General features: G+C 43.1%; 1 protein-coding gene across 2 annotated transcripts in view; it reads left to right on the forward strand.

Annotated features, from left to right (window-relative positions):
- Positions 1 to 14,349, forward strand: part of LOC106611225 (neuronal PAS domain-containing protein 3) — a 478,408-nt gene that overhangs the window by 139,233 nt on the left and 324,826 nt on the right. The window contains exon 2 of one of the 2 annotated variants that reach the window (XM_014211204.2): positions 26 to 112. The exons of the other annotated variant lie outside the window; for it this stretch is intronic. Coding sequence (XP_014066679.2) covers positions 26 to 112 — 87 coding nt within the window. The remainder of the gene's footprint in view (positions 1 to 25; positions 113 to 14,349) is intronic. 2 annotated transcript variants of the gene reach the window in all.

Genomic DNA, 14,349 nt, shown 5'->3' on the forward strand with positions numbered 1-14,349 from the left:
AGACCTACTGTATCTATCTTTGTAGGGAAATTAAAACCCTACACCCTTTCTGCATGGAGGAATCAGTGGAGGAGGCCGTAGTTGATGCCCAATTCATGTCCAAATTTCCCCAGTAAGTTGGAAGTCTTATTTAACCCATTCATTGAGGACATTAAGTGATCTAAAACATTGCTTATTTAAATCACCAAGATCATTTTCAGAGTTTGCATAGTTTTTGATGTCCTTTGATACTTGTTAACCCGGCCTAGTGCTGCTTATGAAACCAACTCAATGAACGGAGCAAGATTAAAACTCTGTATAGATAGAGAGAGAGAGAGAGAGAGAGAGAGAGAGAGAGAGAGAGAGAGAGAGGCTGAGGGGGGTGCTGTGGGATTATTTCAAATCATCTTTGAAGAGGTCGGGATTCAGATGTTTTCGAAAGATGGGCAGGGAGTCTGCTGTCCTAGTTCCAGGGGGAAGATGGATCCACCATTGGTGTGCCAGGACAGAGAAGAGCTTGGACTGGGAGCTGACCTCCCTTAAGGGTGGGAGGGCCAAGAGACCAGAGGTGGTAGAACGGAGTGCTCGGGTTGTGGCGAAGGGTTTGAGCATAGCCTGAAGGTAGGGAGGGGCAGTTCCTCTTGCTGCTCCCTAGGCAAGTATCATGGTCTTGTAGTGACAGAAAGGAAGAGAGGAAAGGATGATAGGTCCTCCGGAAGTTTATTTTTCCTCAATTTTCGCTCAGCTGCCAGGGCCCTGTTCTGTAAGCTCACAATGAGTCACTCAGTCATTCTATCACCCCACAGTAAGTTAGTGGAAACAGATTAAGTCAGTATAGTCAGTCAGAGAGAGGTGTGATGCTGGGCGCGGGATAACAGGGCATGTAAATAAATTGTTCGCTGGCGCTGTTGCCCGGCTGCTAGCTGTGGAGAGAATTGAGTCCCCCACTGAGAGTAGAGGGAGAAAGCAGGCGGTACTCTCTCTCTCACTCACTCTCTTTCGCTCTCTCTTTCTTTCTCTTTCTCTGCTCTCTTTATCTCTCTCTCTCTCTCTCTGCACTCTCTTTACCTCTCCCCCCTCTTTCTGCTCTCTATATCTTTCTCTCTCTATGCTCTCACTGCTCTCTCTCTTTCTCTCTCTCTCTCTCCCTCTCTCTCTCTCTCTCTCTGTTCCCTCCATCAGAGCAGATTCATCATGCCTCTGGCACTTCACCATCTCTTGCCAGCCATTCAGATTAGTCCTCATAAAGAGAGATCCAGAGCAGAGCAGAGCTGTGTTTCCCACAGAGAGAACTCTAACTGACCGTGATTGCAAAATGCTGCTCACCCAAAGTTATTCTCCTTTCCAGATGTATTGCTAGGCAGGGCTTAACAATATGTACTCTTTTATCTTTGTTTATGGAACGTGTGGGATTGAGAGAGAGAAATATTTTTCTCTGTTCAATAAGAGTTATCATAGTCATCATATTTAAGAGGGAGGGAGGAGAAGGAGGGAGAGAGAGGGAAGGGAGGGAGGCCTTTCTCCTCTCCCCTACTCTCCTCTCCTTTCCTCTCTTCTCCTGCTTGGTCTGGCTGGCAGTTATTTGGCAGACAGCTTCATCCCTATGTGTCAACACAGTAACACTTAAACACTGGGCTGGGCTGGGTTGAACACTCACTGTCCAACAGCAGTCTGTCTGCCCACCTCTTTCACGCTTCACCTCTCTGTTCAACACATGGGTTCTGGACCAGAACTACTGGAGGGCTAGGAGGTTTTGCTGGTCAGCCAGGCCCAGCAGGGTCCAGAGTTTTCCCTGGTCATGCCAGGATGTGGCCCTAATCATAGGGTGTCTTCACTATTCACCCAGATACAGTACGTACAGTGTATTCGGAAAGTATTCAGACCCCTTGACCTTTTTCCACATTTTGTTACGTTACAGCCTTCTTCTAATATTGATTACATTTTTTTTCCCCTCATCAATCTATACACAATGCCTCATAATTACAATGCAAAAACAGGTGTTTACAAATTTCGGCAAATGTATTAAACATAAAAAACGGAAATATCACGTTTACATAAGTATTCAGACCCTTTACTCAGTACTTTGTTGAAGCACCTTTGGCATTGAAGCAACTTTGGCAGTGATTACAGCTCGAGTCTTCTTGGGTATGACGCTAACAAGCTTGGCACACCTGTATTTGGAGAGTTTCTCCCATTCGTCTCTGCAGATCCTCTCAAGCTCTGTCAGGTTGGATGGGGAGCGTCGCTGCACAGCTATTTTCAGGTCTCTCCAGAGATCTTTGCTCAGGTTCAGGCTCAGGCTCTGGCTGGGCCACTCAAGGACATTCAGAGACTTGTCCCGAAGCCACTCCTGCGTTGTGTTGGCTGTTTGCTTAGGGTCGTTGTCCTGTTGGAAGGTGAGCCTTCGCGCCAGCCTGAGGTCCTAAGCGCTCTGGAGCAGGTTTTCATCAAGGATCTATCTGTACTTTCATCTTTCCCTCGATCCTGACTAGTCTCCCAGTCCCTGCTGCTGAAAAACATCCCCACAGCATGATGCTGCCACCACCAAGCCAGGTTTCCTCCAGACGTAATGCTTGGCATTCAGGCCAAAGAGTTCAATCTTGGTTTCATCAGACCAGAGAATCTTGTTTCTCATGGTCTGAATCCTTTAGGTGCCTTTTGGCAAACTCCAAGCGGACTGTCATGTGCCTTTTACTGAGGAATGGCTTCCGTCTGGCCACTCTACCATAAAGGCCTGATTGGTGCAGTGCTACAGTGATGGTTGTCCTTCTGGAAGGTTCTCCCATCTCCAGAGAGGAACTCTAGAGCGCTGTCAGAGTGACCATCGGGTTCTTGGTCACCTCCCTGACCAAGGCCCTTCTCCCCCGATTGCTCAGTTTGGCCAGGCGGCCAGCTCTAGGAAGAGTCTTGGTGGTTCCAAACTTTTTCCATTTAAGAGTGATGGAGGCCACTGTGTTCTTGGGGACCTTCAATGCTGCAGAAATGTTTTTGCAGCCTCCCGAGTGGCGCAGTCGTCTAAGGCACTGCATCGCAGTGCCAGCTGTGCCACTAGAGATTCTGGGTTCGAGTCCAGGCTCTGTCACAGCCGGCCGCGACCGGGAGACCCGTCGTCTGGGTTAGGGGAGGGTTTGGCCGGCACGGATGTCCTTGTCCCATCGTGCACTAGCGAATCCTGTGGCGGGCCATACGCTGGCACGGTCGCCAGGTGTACGGTGTTTCCTCTGACACATTGGTGCGCTGGCTTCTGGGTTAAGTGGGCATTGTGTCAAGAAGCAGTGCAGCTTGGTTGGATTGGGTTGTGTTTCAGAGGACGCATGGCTCTCGACCTTCGCCTCTCCCGAGTCCATACGGGAGTTGCAGCGATGAGACAAGACTCTAACTACCAATTGGATACCACGAAATTGTGGAGAAAAAGGAAGATCTGTGCCTTGACACAATCCTGTCTCGGAGCTCTACGGACAATTCCTTCGACCTCATGGCTTGGTTTTTGCTCTGGCATGCTCTGTCAACTGTGGGACCTCATATAGACAGGTGTGTGCCTTTCCAAATCATGTCCAATCAATTGAATTTACAAAATCTGAAGAACATACACACATCCAGGTACTTTCCACAGGTGCTGGAGTTGTAGTCAAACTCATGGAAAACAGAAAGGAAAACACTGCACAATCAATTGAATTTACCACAGGTGGACTCCAATCAAGTTGTAGAAACGTCTCAAGGATGATCAATGGAAACAGGATGCATCTGAGCTCAATTTTGAGTCTCATAGCAAAGAGTCTGAATACTTATGTAAATAAGGTATTTCTGTTTTTTATTTTGAATAAATTGGCAAACATTTGTAAAAACCAGTTTTCGTTTTGTCATTATGGGGTATTTTGTGTAGATTTACAAGGAAAAAAAATATTTAATACATTTTAGAATATGGCTGTATCGTAACAAAATGTGGAATAAGTCAAGGGGTCTGAATACTTTCCCAATGTACTGTATGTGTTGGATGGCTGGCCTGGCTGACTGGTGCCCCTGGTGCTTGCTGGTGCCAGACCTGGAGTCATTATGGCGTCTCTGGCATCGCTTCTCCACAGGTTAATTGGTTGTAGATAAACTCTTTTGTGGTAGCCATTGGCCAAGATCTGATACATTCTTGATCTGTTTCTAGACTCTTGATAATTATAATAAAAACGTTTTTTGGAAGACTAGCCTCCATTGCAGTGTACCTGGCTGGTTGGTAGACTTCCTTCTCTTCCACTTTACTAGATGTTTGTTGTAACAGAGAGGATGTGCACCTTATGTAATCTCCCCGAGGGAGGGAGAAAAAAAGAGAAATCATTTGATTTATATTTTATTGTTCATTAGTAAGCCTAACACACCAGAAGTAGTGACAAGTTTGTTGTGTCAAATTCTGGTTTGATCTCTGCTTGTTGTGACATGAACCCACAGATCGTCTCCCAGATGATGAAAGCAGCAGTCTGCGCCAGCGTTGTTCACTGTTTCCACATCTCTGCTGCTGCCTGCAGGGCCCTGACGCTCACTCTCTCCTCTCCTCCTCTCTCTAAATCCTCTCCATGCTGTTTCTTTCTGTACATAATCCACAATTAAGGTGAGACCTTGTAGTTAACAGTACGGCACAGTTCTCCAGCATGGGGGAACGTTTTTATATTTTTATTTTTAGAAACCATAGAGAGGAAATTGTAGGTCTCAGATACATTTTATGTGGTGGCATGTTTTAGTAAAAGGCTGTCAACAAAATGAGCAAGGAGACTTGTTCTGTGACCTTTAGCAAGGAGACTTGTTCTGTAACCTTTAGCAAGGAGACTTGTTCTATCACCTTTAGCAAGGAGACTTGTTCTGTGACCTTTAGCAAGGAGCCTTGTTCTGTGACCTTTAGCAAGGAGACTTGTTCTATCACCTTTAGCAAGGAGACTTGTTCTGTGACCTTTAGCAAGGAGACTTGTTCTGTGACCTTTAGCAAGGAGACTTGTTCTGTGACCTTTAGCAAGGAGACTTGTTCTATCACCTTTAGCAAGGAGACTTGTTCTGTGACCTTTAGCAAGGAGACTTGTTCTATCACCTTTAGCAAGGAGACTTGTTCTGTGACCTTTAGCAAGGAGACTTGTTCTATCACCTTTAGCAAGGAGACTTGTTCTGTGACCTTTAGCAAGGAGACTTGTTCTGTGACCTTTAGCAAGGAGACTTGTTCTATGACCTTTAGCAAGGATACTTGTTCTGTGTCCTTTAGCAAGGAGACTTGTTCTATGACCTTTAGCAAGGAGACTTGTTCTATGACCTTTAGCAAGGAGACTTGTTCTATGACCTTTAGCAAGAAGTCTTGTTCTATGACCTTTAGCAAGGAGACTTGTTCTATGACCTTTAGCATAGAGACTTGTTCTGTGACCTTTAGCAAGGAGACTTGTTCTATGACATTTAGCAAGGACACTTGTTCTGTGACCTTTAGCAAGGAGACATGTTCTATGACCTTTAGCAAGGAGACTTGTTCTGTGACCTTTAGCAAGGAGACCTGTTCTGTGACCTTTAGCAAGGAGACGTGTTCTATCACCTTTAGCAAGGAGACTTGTTCTGTGACCTTTAGCAAGGAGACTTGTTCTGTGACCTTTAGCAGGGAGACTTGTTCTATCACCTTTAGCAAGGAGACTTGTTCTGTGACCTTTAGCAAGGAGACATGTTCTGTGACCTTTAGCAAGGAGATGTGTTCTATCACCTTTAGCAAGGAGACTTGTTCTGTGACCTTTAGCAAGGAGACTTGTTCTGTGACCTTTAGCAAGGAGACTTGTTCTGTGACCTTTAGCAAGGAGACTTGTTCTGTGACCTTTAGCAGGGAGACTTGTTCTATCACCTTTAGCAAGGAGACTTGTTCTGTGACCTTTAGCAAGGAGACTTGTTCTGTGACCTTTAGCAGGGAGACTTGTTCTATCACCTTTAGCAAGGAGACTTGTTCTGTGACCTTTAGCAAGGAGACATGTTCTGTGACCTTTAGCAAGGAGACGTGTTCTATCACCTTTAGCAAGGAGACTTGTTCTGTGACCTTTAGCAAAGAGGCTTGTTCTAGGACCTTTAGCAAAGAGACTTGTTCTATGACGTTTAGCAAGGAGACTTGTTCTATGACCTTTAGGCTACTTGTATTCTGCTGAGCTGGATCTAGTATTATCACAAACCAGCAGTTGCATGTAAAAATGAACAAACAATAAATTGTTTGTTGTCAGCAGCACTGCAGTTAGCTATACACTGCGTTACTAAAAATGGTTAACTGTCAAATGCTTAATTGTGTTTGTTTACTAATCAGAGGTGTAAATGGAAAAATCTGTTTTATGATTACCTGTCAAAACCTCTTTTCATCTATTTGTGAGATTGGTCAACATCCATTTACAATTGTTGAAATACAATTAAAATAATTTATAATCACATGATTTACTTTTTGTAATGGTTGCGTTATGTAAACATGACTAAATCTCAGCCCACTCAAAACGTTCAGCATGGCTAGGCAAAGTCAGGAAGTCCATTGTGCTTATATCCCTTTCCAAAACTCTATGTCACAGATGATAGTATTCTACCGTCAGATGAGATACTTTAACAAGGCTTTCTCTCTGCAAGAGATGAGAGGACTCAGCTGAGATGACACCCTACAGTATTTCATCAGGGTATTATTGCTACCGTTTATCAGCTGTACATTCTTAGAAAAAATGTGCTATCCAGAACAGTGGCAGTCAGTGCCATTTAAGAATAAGGGGGACAATTTTTATTTTCATTAGCATGGCCTTATTTCTATTACAGTATATTGGATGACTGTCATTTATATTCCATTCACCCAGCTCAATGTAACATCGATATTCAAAGAGTACCATCCAAGTGCTGGCTTGCCTTTAAGCATTGTTGGTCCTGGTCGGTCCCTAGATGGGAGACCAGATGCTGTTGGAAGTGGTGTTGGAGGGCCAGTAGGAGGCACTCTTTCCTCTGGTCCCCCCCAAAAATATCCCAATGCTCCAGGGCAGTGATTGGGGACATTGCCCTGTGTAGGGTGCCGTCTTTCAGATGGGACATTAAACGGGTGTCCTCTGTGGTCATGAAAGATCCTATGGCACTTATCGTAAGAGTAGGGGTTTTAACCCTGGAGTCCTGGCTAAATTCCCAATTATCCCCCCTTCTCTCCCCTTGTTGATGTAAATGAGAATGTGTTCCCAGTCAAATTACCTGGTAAAATATGTGTTAAAAAAAGATAGGTTTAGGCTACTACATAATACTTGAATTTTCCCTTTACCCATCATGAGGTTGCTACAACCTAGCCTATGAATGAAAATGTATAACATAGGTGCACGTGTCGAGAGACAAATTGAATGAAAGTTTATAACATAGGTGCATGAGTCGAGAGACAAATTGAATGAACGTTTATAACATAGGTGCATGAGTCGGGAGACAAATTGAATGAAAGTTTATAACATAGGTGCATGAGTCGGGAGACAAATTGAATGAAAGTTTATAACATAGGTGCATGAGTCGAGAGACAAATTGAATGAACGTTTATAACATAGGTGCATGAGTCGAGAGACAAATTGAATGAACGTTTATAACATAGGTGCATGTGTCGGGAGACAAATTGAATGAAAGTTTATAACATAGGTGCATTAGTCGGGAGACAAATTGAATGAAAGTTTATAACATAGGTGCACGATTCGAGAGACAAATTGAATGAAAGTTTATAACATAGGTGCATGAGTCGGGAGACAAATTGAATGAAAGTTTATAACATAGGTGCATGAGTCGAGAGACAAATTGAATGAACGTTTATAACATAGGTGCATGTGTCGGGAGACAAATTGAATGAAAGTTTATAACATAGGTGCATGAGTCGGGAGACAAATTGAATGAAAGTTTATAACATAGGTGCACGATTCGAGAGACAAATTGAATGAAAGTTTATAACATAGGTGCATGAGTCGGGAGACAAATTGAATGAAAGTTTATAACATAGGTGCATGAGTCGGGAGACAAATTGAATGAAAGTTTATAACATAGGTGCATGAGTCGGGAGACAAATTGGAGTAATCAAGGTGATAGACAGTGATGCGTTCAATACACTCTTGTCTGCATCTAGCTGATCTAGCTTCATTCAAAGACTCAATCATGGACACTCTTACTGACAGTTGTGGCTGCTTTGTGTGATGTATTTTTGTCTCTACTTTCTTGACCTTTGTCTTGTTGACTGTGCCCAATAATGTTTGTACCATGCTCTGTGCTGCTACCATGTTGTGCTGTTGCCATGTTGTGTTGCTACCATGCTGTGTTGTCATGTGTTGCTGCCTTGCTATGTTGTTGTCTTAGGTCTCTCTTTATGTAGTGTGGTGTCTCTATTGTTGTGATGTGTGTTTTGTCCTATATTTATATTTATATTGTATTTATTTATTTATTTTAATCCCGTCCCCGCAGGAGGCCTTTTGGTAGGCTGTCATTGTAAATAAGAATTTGTTCTTAACTGACTTGCCTAGTTAAATAAAGGTTAAATAAATAAGACGTTTAAAAATCTAGCTGATCTAGGGTGTAATCATTAGTCCCAAATCGAGAGTTTCTATTCAACCAAATTCACGTAGGTCTATCCCCGTTTCGTTACGCTTGCTTCCATTTAAGAAACGTTTATCAACAGAATCGGCTGAATAAATACACTCTGATCACCCGCACACACAGTTCACTTTCATAGCAGCCACATACAAACAGCATGATCACTTTGCTCATTGTATAATTCCTCCTCTCACCTTTTCCCTTCGTTTGTGGACTTCAGAGCACAACACAACAGCTGTCTGTACCAGGTGAAAAAACCTCTCCAAGCCAAACCTTTATAACATAACCACTACACACAGCATACATCATTGTTAGCATATTAGCTAAAGTCATAGTCAACATAGCTACTAGAACTAACGCGTTAGTGAACCCGCTACAATCACGCAGTACAGTGTACAGCAAGCAGTTTAGTAGTTACACCGGGGGCCCCGGTGGCAATACATTTATAAGACCGAAAACGTACCTTGACTTGAAAGAGTTCCAGTGTTGGATAGCCTTAGCCAGCAAACATAAATAGCCTTCCTCTCTGTTTCAGCCAGGCGTTTGACTAGGTTAAGTTAGCTAAGTAAGTGAAAGTTAAAAAAATTCCACAAAATATAGCTGTCTTTCTCTCTGCTGCTTCTCCTTAATTTTTTAAGACATTAATTTGTTAAAAACTATTCAACTATTGTCTTTCTCTCTCTTTGAGTCAACTACTAAACATATGTTACGCACTGCAGTGCTAGCTACCTGTAGCTTATGCTTTCAGTACTAGATTCATTCTCTGATCCTTTGATTGGGTGGACAACATGTCAGTTCATGCTGCAAGAGCTCTGAGAGGTTGGAGGACATCTTCCGGAAGTCGTCATGATTACTTTGTAAGTCTATGGAAAAGTGTGACAACCATGAGCCTCCTAGGTTTTGAATTGAAATCAATGTACGCAGAGGAGGACGGAAATAGCTGTCCTCCGGCTGCACCATGGTGCTACCCCAGAGAGTGTTGTTGAGGCTACTGTTGACCTTTATTGCAAAACAGTGTGTTTTAAGCAGTTATTTGGTGACGTGAATATATTTTGTATAATTTTATCTAAAAAGGATAACTTTTTTTAATGTGTCACTATATAAAAAAGTAGGATGGTCCTCCTCTTTCTCCTGACGTCCTGGCCAGTAAAATACGTTATTTGTTATTGTAGTTTGGTCAGGACGTGGCAGGGGTGTGTTTGTTTTGTGTTGTCGGGGTTTTTGGGCTGTGTTCTATGTTTTGTATTTCTATGTTCTATTTTCTAGTTTTTCTATTTCTATGTCTAGTCTTCAATTGGAGGCAGCTGTTCCTCGTTGCCTCTAATTGAAGGTCCTATTTAGTAGGGGTGTTTTTTCTATGGGATTTGTGGGTAGTTATTTCCTGGTTTAGTGTTTGTTGCACCTGACGGGACAGTTTGGAGTCGTTTGTTTTTGTATACATGTTTATTTTGATTTTCCTTCTTCAAAATAAAAAGAAGATGAGTATATATTTTCCCGCTGCGTTTTGGTCCACTCCTTACGACAATCGTTACAGGCAGGAACTTTCTATCTACAGTAATCATTTGTAGCAAAATGACACTCTGTGCAAATGATGGTTGTTTGCCCTGAAATAATTCCTGAAAAAAGAAAGGGAGGAAGAGAGGAAGATGAGATGACACTCTAATTGGTGTGAACTGAATCAATTGCTTTTCTGCTACTTTTCCCGAGTAATGGCTTGTAACTGTTACTCTTCAGATTTTATTAACGAGATACAGACAGGGAAGCATTGATTTGCTTCAGTAGCACACAGACAATAATCATGATGGCACCTCTACTTGAAGTGATTTCAGAATGAACGCAGGCGGCACAGGACAATGATGCAGCTCAGCTCCCTGATGCAGTCAGTGGCCAAATCTTATTTTCCATCTCTTCCCCTCTCCTTCCCTCCTTCCCTCCCTTCTTCCCGCCTGCTGTGACTGTCACTCTCCCAGGACCACTCTAGCCGTGCTGCATCGCCCTGCAAATCAAATACAGTATGACAGGGAATATTGTAGGCATAATGGAGAATCGTGAGATTGTACCACTGTATACACACAAACAGCTATGGGCTTAATTGCCCCTAACCTGAACCACAGGTCCAGGGTAATAGATCTAGTACTATGACTATAGTTAAAGATACAGATCATTAGGTAGTGTACTGGGCTGAGCTGGGCTGCAGATGTGGTCCTCTCTCTCTCTCTCTCTCTGTCTCTACCTATCAGTGTGTACACACCAGTCAGCGTTTTCCCCTGTTTGAAGTACCTCCTCATGGTAGTGATTTGGAAATACATGTGTGTAATGCTGTGCATATTGTGAAGGCACAAGAGTTGAGCTGTGGTCAAGACAGATTTATCCTCATTTGTCTCCTGGAATTCAATATGTATTTTCTGTACATTCTGCATAGTTAGATTTGCATATCAGACACTTTATAGATACTTGAATATTACTTGAAGTGACTATTTCAAGAGCTAGGCAGACAAAGCAAGACAGCAAACAACCTCTTTGAACTGGGTTTTGTTTATGCCATGTGTACTGCTTCAATCACGTCTTAGATGTTGTGTTTTTAACTTTCAAAAGTTGGGCTTTCTTCTCCTCTGAGTTTTCTCTCCCTCCTTGACTAAGGAGAAGGAGGACTGAACTGAAGTCTCATTCTTCTATCTCTCTCTTTCCATCTCTTCTGTGGCTGCTGCTGTGGTGTGCGGTCTTGTTTGAATAATGGTTGTGCTAATTTCTCCCAGTCTAAGAAGAGAGTGTGGTTGGGCCTGAGTAAACAGCCTGATTGGCTGCTGGAGGCTGCTGAAGGTCAGAGTGACCGCAGGTGACACAACAGTGAATTACAATGACACTCATTGCTCAATCCATCATTTAACACAGAAGAGGGAGATATCTCTCCTTTTTCATCCCTTCTTTAACAAAGGAATGAATGATTCTCAGTTCAGATTTGTTATGCATTCAGCAAAAATAATTGTATCTACTCTATTTTACGTTGTAGTATGTAAATGATTGTATCTGCTCCTTTTTACATGTATAAGTATGTAAATGATTGCATCTGCTCTATTTTACATGTTGTAGTATTTCATGGGATTCATTTGCAAGGTTAAAAACAGACTTCCTAAGAAGAGACCATATCCTAGTATTTGTGATTTATGTCGGGCCTATTCTTAATGGTGACACATTGTAAAGCTGGACGACGACAGGAGGATAAAATAGATCTCGATGTGTATTGTATATTCATTTCACAACAGACATTGGAATTGGAGACCAACTGACGTGACGTGTTCTCTATAAGTGCAGTCTAAAGTGTATTATTTTAGCACAGAATACGTGACGTGTTCTCTATAAGTGCAGTCTAAAGTGTATTATTTTAACACAGAATACGTGACGTGTTCTCTATAAGTGCAGTCTAAAGTGTATTATTTTAGCACAGAATACGTGACGTGTTCTCTATAAGTGCAGTCTAAAGTGTATTATTTTAGCACAGAATACGTGACGTGTTCTCTATAAGTGCAGTCTAAAGTGTATTATTTTAGCACAGAATACGTGACGTGTTCTCTATAAGTGCAGTCTAAAGTGTATTATTTTAGCACAGAATACGTGACGTGTTCTCTATAAGTGCAGTCTAAAGTGTATTATTTTAGCACAGAATACGTGACGTGTTCTCTATAAGTGCAGTCTAAAGTGTATTATTTTAGCACAGAATACGTGACGTGTTCTCTATAAGTGCAGTCTAAAGTGTATTATTTTAACACAGAATACGTGACGTGTTCTCTATAAGTGCAGTCTAAAGTGTATTATTTTAACACAGAATATGTGACGTGTTCTCTATAAGTGCAGTCTAAAGTGTATTATTTTAGCACAGAATACGTGACGTGAACAGTCTTGAGGTCTTGAAGTGGTGCCACGAGTATTTCTGTTTGCAGAAATACTAGTGGAAATACTAGTCAGACACTGAAGTTTGTCAGCACTTGCACCGTCTGATCCTCTGAATCCTGATGCCTGGGTTTCAGACAGCTGCACAAGGCAGCGCCCACACAACCTAGGGAACACTGGGTTATCTATCAGTCTACCTCCCAGTCACACACACTCCATTTGGCAGCAGCAGTCACAGTGTCTCTGTGCATACTGGAAGTGGCACCTCTCACCACAGGTGAGCTAAAACATTTAGGAAGAGAAGAGTGACACTTTGCTTAAAGGTATCACCCTTCAACCATCTACTGCTGTGCCACCCACTCAGTCTAACTGACTGACATCCTTATGATAAGAACACTTGAGAAATTATGCCACCACGGTGCATTTGTCTTCTTTGTACAATACGATGTTTACCAACCATATGGATGGGTATGAGGTGTATCAATGGAGGCCTTCACTCGTTGATCTGTGTATGTGGTGCTGGGTAAATCATCCAAAGATGACCACTGAAGAGGGACTTTTGGGACATTACTTTCCAAGACTCTTTTTTTCATTGACTAGGTAGTGGGTGCTTTCTATTATCATAGCTAAGGAGATGAAAAGTACTGTATCTCTGGCAACCTCTGCCTTCCTCCTCAGCCCAGTGCTGTGTCCTGCAACCAAGCAGCGAGAGTTTGTAAGTGCATGGAGCTGTGAATGACAGTGTTGTGTAGAGAAGGCACGGCCCTCTGTCTCTCCTATGCAAGGCATGGTGGTGTGCAGACTGTGCAGGTTTGATGTGGGCACTAGATTGTGGTTAATAGTTCAGCCTCTAAGCTGTGAGCCTGGGAGGAGAACAGCTTAGGAACCAGAGGGACAGACAGGGAAGTGTTCAGGACAGCCATCAGACAACTCTCCTAATACTGTTGGGATTGAGGATGCAAAGAGTGAGTATCATTTCATCACCAACTAAATGTGTTTGAACATTTAACATACCCAGTGGAGTCACAAAACATGTGATGTCAATCAGGATCCATGTGTGCGTCCCCTATACCCTGTAATGACCTTCTTCTGACCAGGGCTCATTTGGGAGGAAGACCATGATCTCCTTTCTCTCTCTCTCTCTCTCCACAATTACACATTCCTGTATTATTCATCTGAACATTTCCTGAATGCCATTCTAGTATCTGAGAGCCCATCCCCTCCTCCCTTCTTCAGGGTTGATGCACTCTGTGATGGTCTGTCAATTACCACTAAGAGTCCCCGTTAACAGACACTCCTGCTGATGAAAGACAGTAAAGTTATACAGCATTCACTCACTTCAACAAAATGTCAGTGCAACCTTTGCCTAACAGTGACTTGGCTTGGTGAAGAGTATACTGGTGGTCACTATGGAGGAAGTCTAGACCATCTTCATAAAGCAGTGTCCTGTATGGGTCTGTCCTGTATGTGTATGGTCTGTCCTGTGTGGTCTGTCCTATATGGTCTGTCCTGTATGGTCTGTCCTGTATGGTCTGTCCTGTGTGGTCTGTCCTGTATGGTCTGTCCTGTATGGTCTGTCCTGTGTGGTCTGTCCTGTATGGTCTGTCCTGTGTGGTCTGTCCTGTATGGTCTGTCCTGTATGGTCTGTCCTGTGTGGTCTGTCCTGTGTGGTCTGTCCTGTGTGGTCTGTCCTGTGTGGTCTGTCCTGTGTGGTCTGTCCTGTATGGTCTGTCCTTTGAGGTCTGTCCTGTGTGGTCTGTCCTGTATGGTCTGTCCTGTGTGGTCTGTCCTGTATGGTCTGTCCTGTATGGTCTGTCCTGTATGGTCTGTCCTGTGTGGTCTGTCCTGTATGGTCTGTCCTGTGTGGTGTGTCCTGTATGGTCTGTTCCGTATGGTCTGTCCTGTGTGGTCTGTCCT

This window comes from Salmo salar, chromosome ssa09, assembly GCF_905237065.1.
Source record: "Salmo salar chromosome ssa09, Ssal_v3.1, whole genome shotgun sequence".
Lineage (NCBI taxonomy): Eukaryota > Metazoa > Chordata > Actinopteri > Salmoniformes > Salmonidae > Salmo > Salmo salar.